Raw genomic sequence first — 25,241 nt, 5'->3', positions numbered from 1 at the left:
TTGACGCTTTAAATTTAATGAGCAATAACTTAACTAGAATAAAGGTTGCTAGTTTTTGAAAATAAAAATGCAGCAGATACGTAAAATGCAATGCTATTTGTTACACCACCTTTTAACTGTTGCTGCTGTATAATGCTAGTCTAAAGCACAGTTTGATAGGTCATATTTGTAGATACTTGTATTTTATTTTTGGAACTTCAGGGCTGCATTAAGATTTTCCCTATAATTCGAATAATGGAGGACAATATGTATGCACTGCAGGCCACCTCTGACATTATCAGATTGGCACTTAACAACATGCGGTGTGTCTGCAACAGCTTAATATAGGCATGTGTAATACTCGGCCAAGATGATATTAACAGCTCTGCTGCTCTAGTTGACCTTATGTGACCCAGTTTCACCGTCATGCTGCACTATGCAACCTGAGAGGTTTGCACCATCAAGTGTTTATTCCAGAGCAGAACAGCCAGACTGTAAAGAGGTATGAGATCAGCCTCTTTTAAAATAGTAACCCAAGATACTGCATGGTGTGTGTTTAGAAAATGCAGAATATTATGAGGCCATGTTAATAACAACTTTCTTAAATGTACAGTACATGTTAATGTAAATGTGATGAAGTTAGTTTGGCAGACTAACAAAGGCAATCTGCATTATAAAAGTAAATATCGGGCAAATATCTTACCAGGTTACACTCTACTTGACAGCTTCATTATTTCTGGGGCTTAAATGTCTTTAATCACAAGGTATCATCGGTTTTCTGTGACAGTAAGTGCAACAGTGTTTTACTACTGGTCAACAGGCAATCTGTTGTTAAGCACCAGAGAAGTTTGACGAACACAAGTTTTATTCGAGTAATTTATTAGTATATATTCTATTCCATTTCCTGCCTTTTTTTAGCTCCAGGTAGAGGGCCGCCATGTTTGTTTTGAGCACACACCTGGGCAACCAGAGGAGAGAAATCCTCTGTTGGTTTGTTTTATTGTCCGTGTGAGTAGAATAGTCGTTTCTGCTGTGTATAAAATTTTGATAAGATAAACGGATATTAGTATTAAATATTTGTCTCATAATATTTTTCTGTGTAGGGGTTGATTTTATTACGTTGCGTCCATACGCCCCCCGGACGTGCGTCACTGGCGGAAACGCTGTCAAACCGTTGCACGTGTCTGATGGACCTGCAGAAAGAACACGTGCACCTTGTCCTGACTGGCTGACAAGCCTGTAACGGACCGGTGTCACCTCAGCACCGACGTACTCCGCACACTTTGGTACCGGTGCTAGCACGCAACACGAACCACGGCCTACGGGTGGGCGGTTAACTCACCGAGCGAGAGTCACCGCTCAGCAGCGGAAAGTTCCCGCCGCCCGCGCGCGCTTTGGACCCGGCTGCCACCCGAACGGCTCGTTGCGTTGATCCATTCACCGCTGAGGGGCACCAGTCGGGCGTCATGGCGGACTACCTGATCAGCGGCCAGACCGGCTACGTCCCGGACGACGGGCTGACGGGACAGCAGCTGTTCAACGGGGGAGACGGGCTCACGTACAAGTAACTATACACACCATCAGCCACGGGGCAACCGGGTCACGCGCCAACGTGACGAAGCACCGGCGGGGTTCGGTTCGGTTTAGGCTAACAGTAGCCCCTCATCTGACAGCTTGATCGATGAAGGCGCAGCGTTAGTGTGTATGCCGCTAAGCTATAGGTCCAGCTCATTTATGTCGGCTTTGGAAAGTTATCAGCAGAGAGAGAGATACACGTTTAATGTCAGTGACGTGATTATAAACGTCCACAGTTATTACACACGCGAAGCGCGGAAACAGCACATTCACCGTCCCCAAATTTAGGATCACAGCCTGTGTTGTTAGGCTGGACCGTGGCCCCAGCTATATTTAGAGCATGTGCTTGGGGGACGTTGATACAACAAAGCAGAAATAGTAATGGGATGAACTGAACTGCTGCTGTGGTGGTGGTTGTTGTTGTTGTTGTTGTTGCACAGTGTTAACACTGCTTAGTCCGACCAGCAGGTGGAAAAGGTCAACAACAGCAGGCAGCAAATGCTTTTTCCTGTCATTTATGACTGATTTTACCTATTTAATGTAACGACTGTACAAATAAAGCCATTTAACCATTTTAACACTAAATGGTTTTAAGTGTCACATGCTAGAATGTTCCTTACCTCACCAGCACTCAACTGTGTGATTCAAAGTGCTCAAACTATAACATTAACTTCCTCTGATGTCGCCTTCTTCCTTTAATGCACTCTTAATTTTCTGTTTCTGCACTAAATGATTAAATCAACATGCGTGAACGTTTTAAAAGTGTTAGATCTGCACGTAATTGTAACATAAAAGACCTTGGGCTAACTCTGGGTTTCAGTATAAAAACAGTGTAGGCTGCATATTTTGAATATTTTAATTAGTTGTTAGATGTGTGTGTACATATATATACATACACACACACCTCTTTGTTTCTCTTTCAGTGACTTTCTAATTCTGCCGGGCTACATCGACTTCACAGCAGATCAAGTGGTGAGGAAAAAAAACATTTCTTGACAGCACACTAATTGTTAATAACATTGCAGTTATGGATAAACTAATCTGACTGGAGGATGACGTCAATCATGGGAGCACGTGTGGTGAAGTAGCTACAAAGCACCTGAGCTCAAGTTAACACTAGACAAACTGATCCTATTTGTCTTTTACCCAGGACTTGACCTCAGCGCTCACAAAGCAGATCACCATGAAAACGCCCTTCGTGTCCTCTCCCATGGACACCGTCACTGAGGCCAACATGGCCGTCGCTATGGCAGTGAGTATACTGTAGCACACACCCGCCCTGTCTTTCTTAAATGGCCGTTTGACTCACTCGCCCACCTGATGTATTCTGTCCCTGTAGCTAACGGGAGGCATCGGCTTCATCCATCACAACTGCACCCCAGAGTTCCAGGCCAATGAAGTCAGAAAAGTCAAGGTAGCTTGTCTTTCTTCCCCTTCCTCAGTTTATTATCTCAATTGCGTTGGACTCCATCTGACTTTATTTTGTCTGATGTGCCTGTGTTATCTTTTAGTTGATCCCTCTGCTCCTCTGTGGTAGATTGTGACAGTTATTTCTCTTGGTTCTACACCACTGCTGCTTCTCCCCATCACCCTCTAATCTCCCTCCTCCCATTCCCCCTTTGTCCTCCCCTCCTTCCTCCAGCGTTATGAGCAGGGCTTCATCACTGACCCTGTGGTGATGAGCCCCAATGAGCGCGTACGGGACGTCTTCCAGGCCAAAGCCCGCCACGGCTTCTGTGGCATTCCCATCACAGATAATGGGAAAATGGGCGGCAAGTTGGTAGGCATCATCTCTTCCAGAGACATTGATTTCCTGAGGCCAGAGGACCACAATCTTCCACTCAGCGAGGTGGGTGCAGATCTGACATGAAGAAGATAGGAGGCAGTATTTTCCACTAGAACTAGTTGTAGCTGTTAGTCCGTGGACATTTAGGGATCACAAAAGTCTTTATGGTGAAAAAAATCACATGTATTTGGCAAGATTTTTTTTTCGAGGCTGCAAAAGCTGTGAAGCAACATTGGTCATTCAACAGAAGGCCATGAGCTGCATATACAGTATATCCAGTGTATACAGGTGTATCCCCACTATTGTCCTACCACTGTTGTAATGAGTACATCTGTGTTCTAGCAACTTCAACACTGGGTTTAGATATTGAATCACGTTGGTTGGTTTGTGTTTTGTTTTTTCAGGTGATGACAAAGCGAGAAGATCTAGTGGTGGCTCCTGCTGGAGTGACACTGAAAGAAGCGAATGAAATTCTCCAGAGGAGTAAGAAAGGTGAGGAGAAGAGTGATATTTGTCATGAACCTCTGTATGACTTCCATAATCTAATGAACCCACACTGATTAAAATAAAACCGATAAAAGTGTTTATGTCTGTAAACGTTGAACCTCCTTGGTTCCCTGCAGGTAAACTGCCCATAGTGAATGAAGAGGGATCTCTGGTGTCCATCATCGCACGCACTGACCTGAAGAAGAACAGAGACTTCCCGCTGGCCTCCAAAGACTCACGAAAACAACTGCTGTGTGGTGCTGCCATCGGCACGCACAACGATGACAAGTATCGACTGGACCTGCTGGTGCAGAGCGGGCTGGATGTGGTCGTACTGGTAGGACGACAACCAGGCTTATTTGTCAGCACTTTATTTAGACCTCACACAGTTAAATGTGCCATGCATATCAGCTAGCTTCATTATAACACATTGATACACGAGTAGTGTATCATGTCTGATATCTTGTGTTGTGATTAATGCAAAAAGTCAGTTACATAATGCATCAGCATCTACAACTATTATTGATAACAAAACAGAACATTAGTTCAGCCCTATTTGGTTTGGATGCTGTGATCAGTCAAAGTAATGATGCTTTGCAGGTAGTGATTTTGTTTGTTCCTCCAGGACTCGTCTCAGGGAAACTCGGTCTTCCAGATCAACATGATCAAATATATCAAAGAAAAGTATCCCAGCCTACAGGTCATCGGTGGCAACGGTAACTGCCCTCAGCGTGTACAGACAAATTCACTCAGCTTTCATTTAAAAAAAACAAAACCAATGACCATCATCTGAGAATATTCTGAACAGCAGCTGTTGATTTGCGTTGAATAACTGAGGTTATTTAGTTGATCAGACACATTTAGACCCAGTGACTCAAATTCTTCAAAGTGAGAAACTGCAATAAGCAGCTGCCTGACATTTGTCATGAGGTGTGACTGCAGAGGCCTTAGCTGTGTCATCTGCCAACTGTACAGTCATTATCCAGCCCTGACGGACTCTCCATCTTCTGCAGTGGTGACTGCAGCTCAGGCCAAGAACCTGATCGATGCTGGCGCAGATGCACTAAGAGTTGGGATGGGCAGCGGCTCCATCTGCATCACGCAGGAAGGTGAGTCTTTGAACTGCACTGATTAAAGTAAATGATGAAAATGTTGTTAGAACTATGGTGACTTCATTTTTGTCTCAGACAAGTTGAGTTTGGCATCAGTGATGCTAAATTTCCCCATTTGTTTACTGATCTTGGATTAGACAACACTGGACTGCTTTAGCTTGACAGTACAAGTGGTGATATCCTGTGTATTGTGACATAGTCCAAGAAGGAAACAAACATTTAGCTTTCTCTGAAGTGGATGATCAGCGTTCAGGCTATTGACATTCCTGATCTCAGTTTGCAGCCTCATACTGGTTATAAGTGTGTGAGTGGGTTAGTCTGACGTCTTTTGTTCCTGAGATTTTGACTGGATAGAAGTTGTTGTGGGATCCTGCTCTTACACATGAGTCATTTTCCAAGATGGCTGATTTGGATCGAACTTGTTTGATGCAGGAGCAGTGGTTTTGTGTTTGGGTAGGATTTAATATTTGTTGTTGGCTGGAATTATAGATAATTGTATGTTGTGCTATTGGAGTCCAATCAGATCACGAGCTGGTCTTTTAATTTAAATTTTTTTGTTTGTTTTAGTTAAACGTTTGCTTCATCTTCATCTCATTGTCTTCCTACCTACCTTCCCTCCCCTGTCTCTCTCTTTCTGCTTGTTATTAACCTCTTAATTCCTTTCCCCCACCTTGCTGTTTCTATGGTGTGTGTGTGTGTGTGTATTATGTGTCCATGTCCAGCTCCCCTCAGTATTCCACCAGCAATAAAGCTCCACAGCCCCAAAACCCCAACCACTGTCACAGGATACTCCAGTAAGTTGTTTCTGTCCAGCCACAGCTTCTTCCCGGCTCTAGTGTCACAGTGTGGCCCCCACCCTCCACCTCACGATCGGTTGGTTTGACTGGTTAACAGCTTTGCATTAGTAGAAGTAGCAAAGGTAATTCGTAGTCCTGGTTTGTGAGAGCTGGCTTGGGGGTTTTGGGGTTCTGCTTGTTCCCCTGTATTCACTAATATCTAATCTCCACCCACCTTCCTGACCCATCGGTCTCTGGTCTGGATGATTGAATCACACTGAGACACTGCACTTCTAGTTGTCTGTAGATACCGGTTGGTCAGATGGTGGCTGGTGAGAGTCTGTGGTCATTCAACTAATGCATATGTTAAAATGTAGCTGGCAGCCACAAGGTGTCGCTGTTGAGCAGAGGTGGTTCTAGTGGTGGAGCTGGTTGGATCGGCAGGCTATTTCACCTGGCAGATTTTTTTCAGTGCTGGGATCAAACTTCATGGACATCATAGACTCTAGTGCTCTTTGTGTTTCTGCACATCCTATTCCTTCTAGACACTGGAATTGAAGCCCACATGTTGAACCCTGTTTAAATATATGTGATAGTTTTATTATGATTTAGCTTCCATGTAACCCTGAAGGAAGCAAAACTGTAGTAGATGGTAAGGAATTGGGATATTTCCTCCTGTTGTCACTGCCCATTGGTTAAATAAAGTTTTAAATCTTAAACTATGTCATTGAAATGATTTGCCTGGCAGTGGTCAGGTGAACAGAGGCCCGTAAATACTGAGTCCTAGTGCGCTGTGGCCTCTGTCTGCTGATGTGGCCACTTTAACTTCCTCATTTCCTGTTTTTAACCAACATGAAGCAGACATGTCCCTGGCTCGTCTGCTCATTCACTGTGTGGATTGTTGCTTCTATCACGGGGGTTTTTCCACCACGCATGCTATAACACAGCCGAACGCTCTAAACTCACATTGATTCTTATGAATGACCGCAGGAGAGGAGTGTCAGACCTGTGTGCACTTTAAGTGTTAAAGATTAGATGGAATTCATGCCACGAAGGTGAAGATACCATATAATAAAGCCGCTCTCCCGTGATCTCCACCCCCTCCATCAGTGCTGGCGTGCGGCCGACCCCAGGCCACAGCGGTCTATAAGGTTTCTGAGTACGCTCGGCGCTTCGGCGTGCCGGTCATCGCCGACGGCGGCATCCAGACTGTTGGACACGTGGCCAAGGCCCTGGCACTGGGAGCATCCACAGGTATCCATAGAGGCTGTTTCAGAGTCAGGCGTGCACACACTTGAATAAAATTCAGTGTGTGAGAGCTTAAAACAAAATGAACACACTTCATTAATGTTGGACACCGTTTTGATTAATCATCACAACGTCTTTCCATCCAGTGATGATGGGCTCACTCCTGGCTGCCACTAGTGAAGCTCCCGGTGAATATTTCTTCTCTGATGGCATCAGGCTGAAGAAGTACCGCGGCATGGGCTCCCTAGACGCTATGGACAAAAACCTGGGCTCTCAGACGCGATATTTCAGGTACAACAACTGGATAAAGGGCTGTATTGGTCTTAAAGAGCAGTTTCTGCATGCAGGTAAAAAAGAAAGCAACGGAAAAGTAACATAGCCGTCACATTTCTTCACCAGTTTTTTCCCAGACGATGATTTGTTCCTCATTTGGTTTACAGCACTTCTCAAACACTGCTTTGTGGTAAAGAATGATGAGCGTGTTGAACAGGGGACAGAGTAGCAGACAATTCACACAATAACAAATCAAATCCTTGATATTTAAATATCAGAACACTCGCAACATTGGGGGGGAGTTCACATTCTCCTTAAATGTGTCTGTGTCTCTGAACTGACTCCTTTGCTTTCTTGTGTCCCTTCGCAGTGAGTGCGACAAGATCAAAGTTGCTCAGGGTGTTTCGGGAGCAGTGCAGGACAAAGGCTCCATCCACAAGTTTGTTCCCTACCTGCTGGCTGGCATTCAGCACTCCTGTCAGGACATCGGGGCCAAGAGCCTCACACAGCTCAGGTAAACGCCCGAACGCATCATTACCTGCCTGCTACTAAGCCTTATCAGAGATAATTATTATCAGAAAAATGGAAAATACTTTCATAACTCATGAACTTGAACTCATGTATAATAAGTCATATGTGGGTGTTAGAGGTTTTTGCTTTACAAGCAACTTCAGAGATGTTCATATAAACATCTGTTTCTACATAAATGAACATAAGTCACTGGTAAATGAAACGCGACCTAAAACCTACTCTTCCTGGAGGCGTCATGTGTGACAGCGTTTCTTTCCTCCCTGCAGATCTATGATGTACTCTGGAGATCTGAAATTTGAAAAGAGAACGGCGTCGGCCCAAATGGAGGGGGGCGTGCACAGCCTTCACAGGTACACACACACACACACACACGTGTTCCTGCAGCATTGATCCACTCTGCGAAGCGGATACAGCGCTGGTGCTTGCGCTGTTCCTAAAAGTCCTTACTTCTGTGTATCGCCACAAGCCTCGAGTTGAGCTTCCTCTTCGCTGCCACCTCTCGGCCCTCTGGTTGCGTCTGTCTTGACAGGAAACCTCAGAGCATCATGGATAGTCGTGTGATCCTTTCCTTCTCTCTCCCGCAGTTACGAGAAGCGTCTGTTTTGAGACGAAGCCAGTCGCACATGGAGATTCCTTCCAACAGACACTACGCCAGGGCGTCTGTATTCATACTGTACACACGCACAAGTAACTACTTCAAATTAGAATTTAAGAAGAGGTTTCACACTGTTCCAAGGAGCCGTCAGTCTTCCTGTCAGGGCCATCTATGCATTGTCTGTGATTAGTTAAGCTGTGTGTGAAGGAGGGAAACCAAGCATTTATCAATCAGTGCACGTGTGATTGAGTCCTCCGATGCCTTCCATGTTGGTAAAATGTTGTGTACTACTGTTTATTTGAAAAAAACTAATTGTCCTGTAATAAAGCAGATTTTTTCCACAAGTGGCTGAGAATTCATTTGTGTTTACAAATGCTGCATTAATACTGTAATAATATAAAGTGTGGACAGTTGAACTGCTGGAAACTTGCATCCCTGGATTCTCGTGTTACCTCAGCAGGACACTGAATCGCAGGAAGACGTGCTACAGCTTGTGGCGTCTAATGAGAAACGGTTTCCTCTGCGAGCGAGTTTCTGTTCAGGTGAGAAACCACAGCAGAAAATCCCTTAATTTAGTCTGTTGATAGCAGAGATGTGAGCAGTAGCCACACACTGTCCAAGTGTTAGAGCAGGATTGACTACAATTTACTAGTGTTGAAGACATTTTATTAATTAATAATAGAAAATGCTGCTTTGGTGCAGCAGTTAGAATTGCTGTTACTAGCTGCAGCTTGTGCTCAACTCAAACTAGAGCCTTTATAACAATGAGGCACCTCCTAAAAACCCTAATTATATTCTGTTTATTGCAGGGATGCTGCATTATGGAGCATGAGTTGTACTTAGATTAACCCGATAAACCATAGGAAATGATTTTGGTAATGGTGTCACCAAGTTAAAACTTGACTGTCTGCACTTTAGCTGCATTACTGTCTAACCATTATTTAGTGAAGCACATCCAAGGACACCACCAGAAGAGCAGCAACCACCATCTCTCCTACCTCCAGGCTGCCAAGGTCCCCAGGGAGGATCAGGTTCTCTGCTGAATCCACCGGACTTTCCAGGTCGAAACCAGACGGACTTGATGGGACTCCTCCGGTCACACTCCGTTGGTCACACCTGCCCCACACCATCCATCATGTCACATGCAGATATTCCTAATTAACTCGAGGTAAAGGACTCAGATTGCAGGTCCCGGTTAAAACCAGGACCCAGCGTTGTTACTGTCAGCGCAGATGTTACCAGGAAGGATATTACCAAGAAAGCCACTGTGCGGGATCATCTGCACGTTAAAGATTCCTCAATATCTGGAGGTCTGACAGTCATGCTAGTCTTGAATATAGCAGTAACTCATTAAAGCAGCGCTAAGTGGTAGAAACGCACATTTCCTTCTAGACGCTGCACGACTTTAAAACATATCGTTAATATATTAGAAATGTAAAACGTGACCGTTCTTCAATCACTGAAAGCTGCAAGATTTGAGTTGATGGTTTCTTCGACCATCAGCTCAAATCTATTTATTTAGCCCCATGTCTGTGGAGTGAGGAACAGGATCTGATGAGATAGATGTCGGGTTCATGGACAACCACCACCACTGCTGCTACTGACTACGACCACAAACATTACTTCCCTGTCCAGCAGTAGTTTGGTATAAAAATGTGTCACCTTATAATAATCGAATTATGTACAGGTTTGAGGCCAAATGTGGTGAAAACATATTTTCATAAACTGTGACCAGTCAGAATTGGGGCAAAGCTACAAATTCTACCAGCAAATGCTTTGACTTTAAAACCTCTGTGTGATCTTTAGTAACACTACATTGTATCATGAAGATGAATGAGTATAAATAAAAAAGGTACAAAAGTACACAGAGTGAAAAGTGTTAAAAGAGATGATAAATACTGTAAAAGCAGTTTTCTGCTATAATGTTATAATAACCCATCAGAGTTTACATGACAGATGATGTGCTTTGCTCACTTTAGGTTTAAAAACTTACATTTTAGTCCCAACACTCTCGTATGACTGGTTTTTACTTATGTCTGGACACAGTTGATCGTGTGAAGAGCCTGCTGTGTGTCTCCAGCAGGGAGAGGAGGCACAGAGGGAGTGGACCAGCAGAGGAAAGGAGGAGTCCTGCTGATCAGGAGAAGTGAAAGTGAAATGACTCTCAACAGTATTTAAAGAGGAAGTTTGGATTCCCGGAGCTGCAGGCAGACGGAGCGCAGCCGGACCGCTCAGACACGCCGGTGAGCTGGGCCACCTAATATTTCATTTAAACTTCATCCTGAATGAATGTGTTGAATGTTATCAGTGTGTCTGTTTTTACAGCTCCCCGTCTACTTTCACTTTTGCTCCTCTGGTTCGTTTGTCTTTGAGAGCCTGTCCTCAGCTCACCTCTGCTGCTTCTTTCTTTGTCAAACAGGATTTTACAGGAACAGTTGAACTGCTTGTATAGAGTGTTCCCATCACGCTTGTCCAGTGCAATCAGCTAAAAGTATATGGGAGCTTCTGCTTTATTTTACAGGTCCTCATAACTCCTCTTCATATTTAGGCTGAGCTGCAGCTTTAAAGGTCGATAAATGATTCAAATACTTCAAACTGACGTTTCACAGGAACAATCCTGAACGCGAAGCGCTTCCTTAATTTGTGGCTCTCCTTCCTTTTATCATACTATCAGCTCCTGCTCGTCACTCTGACCTCTCATGTCCCATCTCGTTTGTTTTCTTTTTCTTACTGTCTCTTTGCCGATGATACACAACAGGTTTTTCAAGATGGGGCAGCAAATAGAAAGCTATTTTAGAAGGTGATCCTGTAAGCGATAGGTCGTCTACATTCCCGGCTCTAGCACTTACTGGGTAGAATTGAAAGAAAGGTTTTGGTATCTGCATTTTAAGAACCACCATGTGGAGCCTGTGTGTTGTTTTTTTCCTGGAGGAAAAACAACAAACAGGATGTTTAGATTTCTCATTTAACTCGCTGCCGAGGCAGAAAAGCCTTAAACATCAGATTAAAAACGCCAGCTTTTTGATTCATTCTGTTTATAGACATCATACTGAACTCTGTAACATCTGTTCTATGGTTTTATCTAAACACACAATTTAACCAAGATATTGTGAGAATTTAAAATGTGTTTCAGGCAACTGCTTGTTTTTTTAAGCTTTTCATTCCTGGAGTCAAACTAAGGAAGTGTCGTTCAATACAACTCATGAAAATTCATGCAAATACCTTATAGAATAAATGTAAAGGAATGATGAAAACAAAATAATGTTTTCGTTTTGCACCATTTTTCTCAGTTTTTATGCAGCTGAAAACAATTATTGGGACTTATTTATTTAGAGGCCAGGTTAAATTATTTCCCTTACAGTTCACACATAATTAATTGTAATGTCAGTGATGGTGTGGAGTTAGGTCGGGCATAGTTGGAAAACATACATTGAACAAAGTGGGCAAAAGGAAGCTAATGTGTTCTAAAATTTAGTCAAAGCAGCATCGCATACGAAGCTCTGTCACCCATTCAACATATAAGATTGTGGTGAAAACAGGAAAGCAAGTTGATTTTATTCATCTTATGCTTTGGTGAACTGATAATCAGACCGTATCTACACTGCACATCCTTCAGTGAATGCATCAAGCACTAAAATAGCCACTAGAACTTATTTGCATCCTTGAGGAGCCTTAAATATTTAGTCAGTGTTTTTCTCTTTTCAGTTGAGCTGTTCTGACCGGACCGCAGCTGAGCGCCCTGGCGATACTTATGTTGGTGAGTGGGATTGTAACGGAACCCATAATGCAGCTGTGATTCAGAGCTCCAGCTGGTTATGGCGTCCGTTTCCATCCCACAATGCACAGGACGACCTGAGTAGATGGACGGATGGCAACGCATTCACTGAAGAGACGTGACTGGAGCATCCTCCCTGCAAGTCATGTATCACTTCTCAGCTGCACGTTAACGTCTGTTGCTTTATTGTTTACACAAGACAAAATAAATAATCCACAATTGTATTTCCAGTATAAATATGCACTGTAATATAACTAATGCGCCTACGTTTAGTTTATGTAGTGTGACCAAGACAAGCCGGAGCTAACTGCCGTTTCCACTGCATCGAAGAAGAAAGTGAAAGTACCACTGAGAATATTCAAACCTGTGTTGCCATTTTGAACAAGGTGTAGTAATGCTGTTTGTATTGGCTATGTTTTCTTTGGATGCCCAGCACTGAAGGTGTTCATCTTCAATGACACGTTTTCTCCCGGATTGCTGACAGCAGTAAATGCAACCGGGAATTTCGTGTCAGCCATGAAAAACACTCAGAGCGTCGAGCTTTCTTCTATTGAAAAGTTTCCATTTGAAGAGTACACTGTTGTTTATTCTGTATCCTGCTTCTTACTACTAATTTCTAATAAATGTCAGAATTCAAACAGAGTCAATGTCAGTGTTTTTCTTACAATATCGTACTGTTGTCATGTTGTTGACAACAAAGAACAGAGTAAAGTTTAACCTATAGCAATACCAATACCAATATTATCGCTACAACAAGAAACGGCAGCTGTCAGTGGGATGTTTCTGCTTTTTGCTTAAAGACTTTAATCTCAGTTTTTTTCTCTTATTGATGCTACAGTTTCATATGATGGATCTGAAATTTTCTAGTCATTGTCTACACAGCAAAACCAACTTTACAGATTCCCAGTTACCTGAACAGTAGATGAATAATCCTGTCGTACAACACTTACACAGATAGAGTCAGTCAACAGCCTGGAGGTGGAGGGAGCCTGGAGAGTTCCCTGTCTGAGAATGGAGGCATCTCTGTACCCAAGATAGTCCGAAACACAGAGTATGCTGGAAAACACTCATGTCATTGAATTGTACTGCTTTGTCCATGTGCTTGGAAATACTGGCCCTGAAATGAAAGACAAGTTGTGTTAAAACTCTTCACTGTGCATTACTGCCATAAAACATTACTGTTATTTCCACTTCTACATTGTATGCAATTCATGCTGAGCAAACATGTTTTAAAGGGTACAAGTTACTTTTTCACGTGACCTTGATGAGGCATAGTGACAGTTGGTTCCTCATTCTGTGGTTATTTGCAGCAGCGCAGAATTTCAGACAATACATGTGTGGTGAGTGTTTGCATGCCAGTTTGTCCCATGATTCATAGCCTCAATTCGTGTCTTTTATATAGAGTGTCAAGAGACAATCAAGTAAACAGTGTATGAATGGAAATGGCCACTGGGTGACAGCCTCTAGTGGTAGGTCCTAGGTATGTTGGCATATGTCTCTTTAGGGAGCCTGATTGAGGTTTTTTATCATAAACATCTAATATTCCAAAATTGGAAAACCATAATTTTACAGTTACAAAAATTAAAACTAACAAATTAAAATACCCGAATGTCCAGTACTGCATAGTCCACACATGTGCAGTTAATCTACCAAGCACTAGATGGCGCTAGTGAGGACATTACGCCGGTCCAACACGCAAATTCACCTCGACAGAAACACGGGTTGCCCTTCAGCAGTTCCACTAAGGAAAACAGCCAATGCAGTCCTCGTTTACTGCCAATATCCGACATCGATCGGCGAGCAACCGTGTGGCCGGAGCATCCCGTGTAGCTCGGCCGCAGTCTGCGTGGCAGCAGCCATGAGCAGGGCGTGGACGCGCTGATCCAGCCTGCTAGCAGCTCACCTGTTTGTGCTTTGGCGGTGATGGAGGACGCCGAGCGGCCGCCGCCGCTCCGGATCACCCCTACCGTTCGGGCGCTGAGCTCCGCATTGCGGGGAAAGCGCGAGAACGTCCCCGACAGCAGGCGTGGAAACGGCGACAGGATCTGCCCCGAACCCGATAAGCTTTGGTTTAAGGAGAGCAGCGCCAAGAACCTGCGGAGCAGGGACTTCTTGTCACCGACCACGATGCTGAACACGATGTATGCGGACGGGCAGGTGGGTTTGGCGGATACCTGTTGGATTTGCCAGCGTGCTCGTGTCACTTCACGCGGTTTTCCTGTTTATTTAGATAGCGACACACCAGACAAACCTTGAGGGCCCGTCTCTTTTAAAGCCAGAAACCACTGCTGGACGTATCATGAGCTAATCAATAGTAAATAATTTACATGAAACTTGTCATGCTGGGGAAGTCTACGTTTGCTCTTCCGCTGAGCAAGTTAGTCCCCAGACGCCTGCTGAAGGCGCATTAATATTTAAAAATGACAGAAGGCGTCTTAAACATTTGAATGCACCTTGACCAATAGGGTCACACAACCGGAACTATCTGCTTTAAAAGTCCCACTCGCTTCCAGCTCACCTCAAACCTCTGGAGAACCTCAGTATGTTGTCGTTTTACTGGCAGAGCCGAAGCCTGTGTTGCATTGAGGCCACGAACCTCACATACCGAGACTGACCAGACATCAGCAGCCTGCGGCCATAATTATTAACCCATCGGTGATTTGAACAATATGGGTCAGAGAGACATGCACAGCCACATCACGGCCCTGCTCAGTTTGTAAATATGTCAGTGTGTCATTGGGGGACGTGATTGTGGCTTTTATTTAACAGTGTCATGTAATTTCCACTGTATCTGCTCAGGTGCCTCCAGCAGTCATGTCCAGGCTCATGTCCCTTCGCGGCAGCGGGGTTCTCCCCATCGCCGGCGGTGAGGTGATGGGTGAGGGGCTGAGGGTGAGAGTGGACCGGGCCGCGGCCTTCAGGGCCGTCCTGCCTGATGGAGCCACTGAGTATCTGAAGCCATCAAGCACGAAGCAGGGCTGTGTGGTGCTCAACTGCCCCGCGCTGCACCCTAAAGCCAACATACCCAGTCCCGATGCCCTGACTCTGGGCCAGCTGAGGACGGTGCTGCTGGCTGACCACATGGGAGCACTGTTGAAAAGACAGGGGTGAGTCTGGGTCCATGCCAGCCATGAATTGGATTGAAAACAATGCGGGTGATTACTGATGAGGAGAATAAAATGCTTTTTGTGATCAAGGCCTGTCTTCTATTTCAGATTTGCGGTGTCCTACTGCCCCACGCTTCCCGAAGACAGCGACATCGTTGCCTTTTTAAGAGATCTAGGAATCAACTGGCCGACAGCCCCAGCAGCGTGGACCAATGAGGAGCGGGAGGAGAAGATCCAGGCGGCGCTGGAGAATTCCCCGTACAAAGAGAGGGAGACGGAGAGAGGCAGGAGACCCAGTGGAGGCGGAGGGAGGAAGGCCGATGAGGGGGAGAACGAGGAGGTGCTGCGGGTCAACCTGAAGCGGGTGTTTCAGGAGGAGGGGCTGCAGGGATACGACCCAAGCCTTGGTACCTGCACAGGTACTGTTTGTTTAAATGTATTATTAGTTAGATATGTTATCACAGCTGTAGGTGACACAAGTTAGCTCACAGTAGCAGGATAACAAATGGAACTATAAATTCACTGGTTTTTGACTCTCAGCCAATGTGTTTCAGTACACAGAGACAGTGTTTCCCACCTGGCGCAACTGGACCTGGCAACCGTTGACTGCAGTGTGAGATTAACACGCACAGATATTCACCATATAAGCACAAACAATTGACTGTACTATTGGCTAGGCCTTTTTCTCCTTTTAGAAGTTACAGAGCAAAATAGTGGTTTAAAAAAAAAAGGCCCTGTATCTTTCCTAGGTTGTCACGGCAACAGCGTTACATGTGACATCATGTCAAGATGAGTTTCGCCAGCAGCAGATAGCAATGCTGTGGAGGGCCAGTGGAGCAACACATGTACAGGTAGCCACACACACACACACACACACACACACACACACACACACACACACACACACACACACACACACACACACACACACACATCCTGCTCTGCCGTTGCTATTTTTACCGCTTCTTCTGTGTGTGTCTGCAGAAACATCTGGTGTGTGGGCCTGTAAAGACTCCTGGCTCTCACCTCACTGCTGCACAGTACCTGCAGTAAGAAACACTCATTTCTTTTTTCTTTCATTTCATTCTCATTTCACTACGTTTTGTTTTTCCTATCTGTCCTCGTTTTCCTCCATCCCCCACCTCTCCTCTACCTCCACACTTGCTGTCCAGATGTTCATTATCACAAAACAGTCTCTCTACTTTATGACATTGCAGTTCTAATTAAACTGAGTAAAAACAGTAGTAGGTGTTGATGGTGCAGTTTTGTGAGCTGTGTAAATGAGGCGTCTGTCTTCCTCCTTCAGGCTAAGAAGAGGTCAGATGAAGGAGGCGTCAGAGATGAAGTATGGAGATCAAATAGAGGGTGTGTACATCAGTGTGAACATGCGCGTGTTTCTTACTGAAGAGAACTGCAACTTTAATAACTGGCATGAAATATTCCCTCCTATAGGTCAGACGTGGGATGACATCATCAGAGTCATGACCTCTGCCACTGTCAGATTTGAGCTGCTCTCGACCGTTCACACCAGCCCTGTGAGTTATCATAACGGCAGTGTTTCTGAGTGTGGACATATATGCGTAATAGTCAGTTATAAAATCTGTCTTTGTCTGACCATCTGTTTAGGTGACGCTAGATGTCCAGAGGGAGGGCAGCGTGTCCACCAAAGGACCGAGGGGAGGAGTGTTTGTGATGTATAACTGTGCCAGGCTACACACGCTGTTCGACAGCTATGAGAGAGGAGTGGAGAAAGGTGAGACTATTATTCAACTGAAGGTGGAGGCTGATATTTTAAATAGAGGAGGGTTCTTGACTAAAGGAGTTAAAGAAAATGATACAAATGTGCAAAGTGCAATATTTTAGCACAGACACAGACTTCTTCTAAAAGTCTCAAATTTCAAACTCAGCTGTGTGAACCTGTTCCGTAGGGACATGTTCCTAATTTATACATTTATCTGCAGGTCTGTACCCAGAAATCCCAGAGGGCTCCCAGCTCGACTTCACAGCTCTCAAAGAGGAGGTAGCGTCCTGCTCTCCTGACTCTTCTGCCACTTCTCTCATCACAAACATATTGGTTCTGACAGTAAAACACTTGGGTGCTGATGCGGCTGTGATCTCTCTGTGCTGTGACTGACAGGGCGAGTGGCTGCTCCTGTTCAATTACCTCATTCCTTTCTCTGAGCTGCTGGACCAATCGGGACAAGCCTTGGAAGGCGACAGCGGAGGAGCCAGAGTCAATATTAGAACCGAACAGGTGGGCTAGAATGCAGTAGCAGCGCTGAACTGGAGCCACTCAGGTGTTCTCTTAACATTGTTTTTGGTTCCTCAGATCTGTAAATTCCTCGTGTCACTCAGTAAAGACTTCAGCTCGTACTACAACAGAGTCCATGTGCTGGGGGTGAGGATGCCCTTATACTCTATATATACACACTCAGCTGCCTGTTTATTAGGTGCATCCAGTGTCTGCTATACTCAGGTGTGTTCTGTTCCATCTCCCCGTCTTTCTCTCCTTCCCTTTAGGAGCCGCTGCCTCATCTCTTTAACCAGATGTTTTGTCGCCTGTATCTGTTGAGGGCGTTGAGAGAGCTCTACCACAGCGCCCTGGACACCCTCACCCTCCCCCCCATCAGGCAGCTATAGCCTGACAATCCACCGCTGCTGGGATCTCTGCCAGCTCTGCCTCCTCACACACTCAGACCCGCCTGTGTACAGCCTGTGTAACAGTAGGTTATGACGTCACGTCTCACCTGCCCACTATGTAGCTTTTGCAGTCAATAATCTCTGTAGCTCAACACACTGTACATTGTATTAACCCTTCTATCATGGGTTTTTAAGATCAGTGTCTGAAGAGTATGTTTAAAGGTACCACAATCAGCCTGTTCAAAGTGAAGGCAAATGGTAACGGGTAGAACCAACTTTCAGCTCCTCTTGATTAACATCATATGTCCTGATCTAGGACCGATCTGTCTAGGTCAGGAAGTAGTCTGCCACGTAACCCCTAAGTGCGTGTAAAAAACTACCTGGTTGTGTGGAAGATGTCCTGCATCAGACACAGCAGGCACAACTGTGTGAACGCAAGATAGTAAAAGACGAAAATAGGACACATTTTTCGATTGAAGTCTGCTTTTAAACCTTACTCTCATCACGCAACTGTACAGTAAGTTTACAAAGCCTCTTATTCACCAGTCTGCAAGGACCAACATCAGTTAGAGTTCCAAACTGTGAACAGGAGTTGTCTAACTTTCTAAATTGCCTTATTATTTTACCAGTCACTAGGAGGCTCCCCACTTTAAAACACAAAAGTGTCTTGTGACAGCCAAACAAAGTCCAGATTAATGTGTTAAACACCTTGTATTTTTTAAGTATTCTATGTAGTCTATGGGTTTGTTTAAAAAAACCCAGACATGTATAGATGATGTACAGTATTCTAACTATCGCATCACAAATATGATGATTAGGAACCAGAGATGGGTTATAGTGAACCTGATGATGAGCAGCATATGCAGCATTGTGCCAACATGATGAGAAATGCATGAAATAACACGAAAAAGTAATATAGGAGTTAAATGAAATGTAATGGTATTCACACAAACGGTGACCTGCTGAACAGTTCTGTTGCAGTTCCCATTGTGTCTAAATGAACCCTAGCTCGTTCTGATTTTGTGTTTGTTGCAGTGTGGTGTTTTTTTCTAATGTCCTTTATATCACTGAAACATAAAGCATTGAGACAAAGATCAAGTACAAAGTCACTGCATGAAATATAGAGTCTCTAGGTCTAACTTTGCATTTAAAGAGTTTTATTAGCTACAGAGAACGGAAGCAGGTGTTTTTAATACGCTGCCATGTTCACATCTTCAGTATTAATGTACTTGATACCATCCCACTGTTAGATGTGATAGATGTGTATGTTCACTAAAACAGTGGCGTGTCTTTCATGCATCCCTGTGACCCCCCCCCCCGACCCCCCCGTACTGATATGTTCCCCACATTCAGTTCTTTTTTTACTTTGCCATTTTTGTTAGAAGGGGAGTTACTATAGAACAAAGCTTAAACGCTTTCAATCTTTTATGATGGAAACAAAATAATTATTATGTAAATCGAACCAAAGTCAATCTAGCAAGAGAGCCGGCTCATGGGAATGGGCAAATGGGAAGCCGCAGTCTCTCCTACACACATCATCACCATCAGCATGTTTTATATCTTTACCTTATGCTGAATTAAAATAACCACAGCACTTTCTGTGGCTGCAGCCTCAGATGGATGACGTACTGCCAGTTGTTCCATGGATGAACCCCCTCATGCTCCACTGCTATGCCCGGCCCTCGGGCTACGTACATAACCCACATGCTGCATGAATCCACAGTGATCCATACATACTTCAGTCCATTTCCCTCTCTACTTACTCTTTTCTTGCTTTCTACTCAACCTGAGTCCACCTGCTCCTATAAAATACGCTGCTGCACAGGACAAAGTGATTTTATAGATACACATGTGTGTTGTAGTTTGACTTCCTTGCTGCTTTTGTGTCTTTCTGTGCCTCTGCTGTTAAGACACAGACCATGTGCTGTGTATACATACTGCAGTGCAAGTCTTGTGCAGCCTTTAATTAGGATATGTATACCTAAGTGTTGTATATAATTATATACAGACTATATCCAAATTTGTGATTACCAGATTATTTGACATGATGTATATTGTATCGATACTGTATTTATGTCATTTATGTATATTCCCTGCCTTTATAAATCTGGCCCATGCTCATATTATTCTTAATTGCATATTATCCCTCTCTGTGTTCTTTTACACATTTTTTTATATGTGGTAGATCTAAATCACACACCTGCAATGTTGGACCTATAAATGTTAGTGCAAATAACACAATATAATAATAATAAAACATAAATTTGGCATTACTTATTTAAAAATGTGTTATAGAGAAAATGTTTTTTCATCTAGCCTTTATCAGTAGAAGCAGGTTAAGAGCAGAGGAAGATGAATCATTTAGGTCTTGATCTAATCCCACTGCGCACACGCAGCTGTGTCTCTCCTTTAACCCACTTGTTTCTTTCTACCGCTGAATCACATTTGCTGTTTCCAAGCTGTGCTGTTTGTTCACGTGATCGCCAGCACTGTGTTTCCTCTTTGCGACGTTTTGTTTATTTGTATGGCTTCAGAGTCGGATGCAGAAGTTGGGCACAAGCGCTGCTTGTATATAAATAATAAATGGATAGCTCTGATAAGGGGTTCTGTTTTAATGATGCAATCACACAAAGCCATCTGTTGCTTTAGCAATCATACGTGACTTTGTCACTAGCAGTAATTAGCATATAGCCTAGATAGACCATGCAGGCAATTCATAGAACCCCCATAATTTCCTGGTGCAGTAATTGTAACTCTGTTATTGGATAATCCCTGCAACAATCCTACAAAGATGATTTCCCAGTTAGCTCAGTTTAACAATAAAAGGATTAATTATCCACTAAAGCATCAGTATAATTAACTTAAAGAAAACTGCGAGAGTGATTGTGCTGTAGAGGAATTTGTTATCCATGTGTAACAATTAAAAAAAAATCCATTTTGGATTTTAAACTTGCTTTAGAAATGCAAGTGAAAATCAGTTCTATACAGTATGTAGCATTAACACAAATGGTTGCTTATATAATATACAGTATCTAAATCCCAACGTGGGGCTTAAGAGTTTAGAGTTCAAGAGTCTGCAGGCAGGTATATTATAGAATAACTATAATTATAATAGTTGCATTATTCCATCAATATTTAAAAGTATTTAGATTTTAGTGTTTTCATTAGTGTGTTGAGAATCTTCTTTTCATAGTCTGGTAGCAGCTACAGTGTGAGCTGAGGTGATTTGTTATAATATTTTTACATGTTTTAGTAATATTTCATTTCCTTACCTTCTTTCAGTCATTTCTTGATCTGCGATTTAGTTTATATATCAGAGTTTTTCTGTTTACAAACAAAACTTTCTGCCTTTAAAAAGAGAACGGTTGCTGATTTATTAATACCTGTTCTTGCTGTCAGCATCGTGAAGGGATAAGGCGGTGGTCCAGTCGCAGACAGACAGACTTCCTGCCAACACACACGTAGAGCAGAAATGACATTTTACACAGATCCCTAAAGCAACAGTGAGGTTTGGACGCTTGTTAAAAATAAAACTCCACACTTTAAGTCAGCTTCATCATTTGATTTGAATTAATGCTATATACGTCTGACATTTACAGTCCTAGATGATGAGCCCACGAAGCAGTTTAATGATGTGTCCTGACCTGCTGTAATGAGCTGCAGTAAGTGCGATCTGTCACTTTACAGATGATTTGGTCCACAGGTTCGCACCCACACACTTTAAAACTGACAAGAATCCATATAGAGTAGTTTTTGTCTTTTTCTTGCAATAAAACCGGTACAAAATGTGCAAAGAAACTGAACAAAAAGCTCAAGATTTCTATCTTGCATCAGTACACGTGCATAGAGTTGGGATGGTTGGCGCCAGGGTAGGGGTCAGTGAATGTCAGAGTCAGGTGATGGAAAGGTCGCTCTCATCCCGGCATTCTCTGCTCCCGGGGTTCTGTCGTGTGCCTGGGAACAACAACAACGCAGCTGCTTCCAGTTTGCTGCTATTTGCATGAGTTATATTTATCCACGCGGAGCAGAGGCTGCTTCAGTTTGAATATGTGATTATTGAGCATGGCTGCACTGCAAATGGTCCCAATGATGTTTGCGTTTGCCTGGTTTTACTGCAACACGAACGCCTTCATATTCATGCAGTGATGCAGAGGCTGTGATTGTAATCTACCACACAGCTTTTTGAATTTAATCCTAAATCAGCTGTCGCGTTACATTTCTGCAGCGCACCCAGCTCACCACACAGTGGCAGTGATTGGAAAGGTTTCAGCCGGCGACAGGCACTGGAACCGAGCTGAGGCGGAGGAGCAGCAGCTTCCAGTGTTTTAATTAAGAATGCTTTCAATAGGTGTTTGAAAAGCGCAGCAGAGTTGGTTTCAGTTAGTGAAAACCTCGGCCAGAGGAGTTGCTGGCATCCAGATGCCAACATCTGCTTTTCAATACCCTTCTCTTCCTAAAGGTTTTGGTTTTAGGGTTGTTTGCTAGCGCTGGTTACGTCACAGGGTTTAATTAACTACAGCACAGCTGTAGTTTTCAGGTTGAATGCACTGCTTTGATGAGAAAGAACTTCATACGGCTCCTTGCTATGAATGTGAATCATAACCTGATTAACAAAAGGATAGAAGTTGTTCAGTGCTTCAAAGTGCTAAATTGAACAGTTCTTGTGCTCACAATGCAGACAGAGATACATTCATGACGTCTTTGTTCCCAGATGCTTCACTTTCCCTCTGGGATTAATACTTTTGTATTCTTTGCACTCTTGCATAATTTCATTTTTAGGTCTAATTCTGCCGCTGAATTTAAAGAAGTGACTTTAAACATGCTTGACGTATATGCTCGTTTACACTGAGCACAGGAGAAATGACAACAAATCGTTTTTCGCAGCGCAGTCAGTGCAGGTCCAGGAGGCTTTATCCTTTTCATCTCCCTCGCCACCAATCAGAAAGTCCTCCACACGAGACCCCCTCTCGCTCGTCAATCACTCCCCTCGGGCGATAGGTTGGACGAGACAAAAGAGGGAGACGGGGGAGAGGGGGGAGACGTGAATGTGGCTGGAAAACACAGGGAGCGAGCGGAGCACGGAGGCAGTGCAGAGTCATGGCTGAGACCCACTGTCTCATAGAGATGTGAATGAATGGGGTCAGGGTTGCCTCTGAGAATGAAGGAGAGAAGGAAGGAAGGAAGGAAGGAAGGAAGGAAGGAAGGAGGCTTGGCTGAGTGGGAGAATAGGAGATAACAGAAGGTAGGATGGAGCAAGGGGACAGCGAGGAAACTAAGACATAAGCATAATGTTGGTGCTTTTCTCTCTGTTATAGTGGTCTTGAAACAAAAACATGGCAGATTTTGCAAACTGTGTTTTTTTTTGCTTTTTGAGGCAAACGTTGCCAGTTCAAAATAAACTCTTCCACAACCATCAGCCCAGATCAAACCGGGCTAACGCTCTGTACTGGGCCCGCTCCAGACAGGAAGTTGCAGAGACGTACGACAGATGCCTCATGAGGTGTGAGCGGCTCCGTGAGGCAGAATGTGCGTTTTCCCGCTCGGCGTGACAGCGTCTGCTCAAGATGGTGAGTGGAGGGAAGGTATGAAATGAAAATAATAAGCGCGGGCCCAACGCAGCATTCAACAGGCCGCAGGTGTCCACGTGAGGCGAGCGCTCTAGACACTACACTACACATGTAACACGTCACGCGTCCTGGCAGCTCGGAAGCTCCCTGGCTCTACTTGCAGATTGTCATCCTCCACGAGCCAGAGTGGAGCGCGAAGGCTTAGTTGGAGGAAGAGGAGGATGCCGGGAAGGCCGGTGGTGAGTCACGGCTGTTGGGCCGAGCCACGCGCTAGAAGACGCTCCTAATGAATGTCTTGAGCGATCTTTGCTGAGGTCACATGTAGCCTGAGCTGCTTAATAGAAATAGACCAGAAACGGGGGCCTGTGTAATACAATAATTCAATAGATGGAGAATTTAATTAAATGAAATTGTATAAATTATAATTCTGGCTGTACCTAATTGCTGTGAACTGTGCTTTGCCCGGGGGTGGCTGATGGTTGAGTCGGGTTCTGGGTGGATGTTCTGCCCTTGGGAGAAATTATTCTGCAGTTTTGTTGTTTGTTTACAGACGCTGAAAAGGCAAAGGAAAAGCCTGTCTCCCGTTTATTATAGAGGGAATGATTCCTAGCACCTGCCAGAGAAGATCTGATGTCTTGTTTGCAATGTTTACGCACACAAGACAACGTTTAAAAAGAGAAATGATTACCTGTGCAGCAGCCGAGGGGGTTTTTGGTAAAAGAGAATTGACTCGGACCATCAACACCATCGCGTCTGACCCTCAGAATCAAAGCAAGGTCTTTGCAAAGATGTCAGACTGCGCCGACGTTTAAAAATCACACGGGGAGAAAGCCATCATAAAACCAATTTGTGCACCCTCAGAAAGAGAACACGGGCCAGAATCAAAGCAGCCGCGAGGTTTTGAGTCGAGGGCTGCGACCGACTCCTGCTGTTCGACTGTTCTCGCTCATTTCTGCGCGGAGTCTTGAGTCAAATAAAGTCGCCTCATGTTCCAGGTGCAGATTGTTTCAATGGAGTCATACATTATATAAACGTAACCCAGCTCTGGCTTTGAAGCGCTAAACATTTCAGCCATTATTAATTGCAGAGAGCAATTAGTGCAAGACAAGAAGAGACCGGTCCTGAAATTTACTAGTACCTTATTTCTTATTGAAAGAAGCCTTTTGAGATTTTCAGGATTTTGTATTAACTGATGGAAAAATCATGACTAAAAAGAACAACAACATATTAGTGGAATGAAAATACTTTTGTAACTTTAAGACCCAGATGCTGTTTTATGAATTCCATGAATTCTCTGGGCGGACGTCCCTTTGTCCGGTCCAGTCATTATTGGAGGGTGTTTTTTAAACAAACGCCTGCGTGTGTGTCTCTGTTAGTGATTCCATGCTCATGTCTTTGGGGCATGAGTTAACCCCGGTTCCTCCCTCAAACAGCGGAGATGGTCCCATTTAATCTGATAAACTCTGGATGCAACAGCTGTCACCCAGACCCGGCCTGTCTTTGACCCAATCTCTGCCTGCTCTTTATCTCCTCTCTCTCTCTCTCTCTCTCTCTCTCTCTCTCTCTCTCTCTCTCTCTCTCTCTCTCTCTCTCTCTCTCTCCTTCCTCTCTCCTTCATTTTTGCCTAATGCTCTCCTCCGCCCTCTGTCTGTGTACACGTCTAATTATGAATCAGCAAACATTGGTTAATCAGAACCAAATCTATAATTTGATCTTACGCTTAAAATATTATCTTAACCCAACAAACAGTTTTTGAAAGTTGTGAGGATCTGCAAACCCGTTCCCTCTCTG

At 44.1% G+C, this 25,241-nt stretch overlaps 2 protein-coding genes and 2 long non-coding RNA genes across 6 annotated transcripts; 3 read left to right on the top strand and 1 right to left on the bottom strand.

The window, feature by feature from the left end:
- Positions 1-1,117: 1,117 nt before the first annotated feature.
- impdh2 (IMP (inosine 5'-monophosphate) dehydrogenase 2) lies at positions 1,118-8,705 on the top strand. 2 transcript variants are annotated; one of them, XM_055510566.1, is made up of 15 exons: positions 1,118-1,543; positions 2,478-2,526; positions 2,705-2,806; positions 2,894-2,968; positions 3,197-3,403; positions 3,745-3,832; positions 3,964-4,163; positions 4,452-4,542; positions 4,840-4,935; positions 5,661-5,732; positions 6,825-6,968; positions 7,109-7,253; positions 7,606-7,749; positions 8,033-8,116; positions 8,351-8,705. In XM_055510566.1, exons 1-15 carry the CDS (start codon positions 1,446-1,448, stop codon positions 8,370-8,372), a joined length of 1,617 nt encoding a protein of 538 aa, XP_055366541.1. In that variant the 5' UTR covers positions 1,118-1,445; the 3' UTR covers positions 8,373-8,705. The 2 variants fall into 2 exon arrangements, with proteins under 2 accessions (XP_055366541.1, XP_029013025.1); XM_029157192.2 differs by lacking the exon at positions 5,661-5,732 and having other exon boundaries at positions 1,120-1,543.
- LOC114859222 (uncharacterized) lies at positions 4,935-14,177 on the bottom strand. Of its 2 annotated transcripts, XR_003786484.3 has the most exons (4): positions 14,040-14,177; positions 13,087-13,253; positions 9,360-9,477; positions 4,935-8,895 (listed from the first exon to the last, which is right to left on the bottom strand). It is a non-coding gene; the product is annotated as an uncharacterized LOC114859222 (long non-coding RNA). The 2 variants fall into 2 exon arrangements; XR_008695218.1 differs by lacking the exons at positions 4,935-8,895; positions 9,360-9,477 and having other exon boundaries at positions 12,423-13,253.
- Positions 10,484-12,778, top strand: LOC129604395 (uncharacterized). The gene is made up of 2 exons (XR_008695217.1): positions 10,484-10,604; positions 12,067-12,778. It is a non-coding gene; the product is annotated as an uncharacterized LOC129604395 (long non-coding RNA).
- dalrd3 (DALR anticodon binding domain containing 3) lies at positions 14,060-20,483 on the top strand. The gene is made up of 13 exons (XM_029157190.3): positions 14,060-14,293; positions 14,936-15,243; positions 15,352-15,662; positions 15,798-15,856; positions 15,993-16,094; positions 16,228-16,292; positions 16,550-16,608; positions 16,696-16,778; positions 16,870-16,996; positions 17,205-17,263; positions 17,381-17,497; positions 17,573-17,641; positions 17,764-20,483. Exons 1-13 carry the CDS (start codon positions 14,060-14,062, stop codon positions 17,881-17,883), a joined length of 1,713 nt encoding a protein of 570 aa, XP_029013023.1. The 3' UTR covers positions 17,884-20,483.
- The last annotated feature ends 4,758 nt before the right edge of the window (positions 20,484-25,241 follow it).

The sequence above is a fragment of the Betta splendens genome, chromosome 7, assembly GCF_900634795.4.
Source record: "Betta splendens chromosome 7, fBetSpl5.4, whole genome shotgun sequence".
Lineage (NCBI taxonomy): Eukaryota > Metazoa > Chordata > Actinopteri > Anabantiformes > Osphronemidae > Betta > Betta splendens.
The sequence above is the reverse complement of the archived record's forward strand: the minus strand, read 5'-3'. Positions and strand labels throughout refer to the sequence as shown.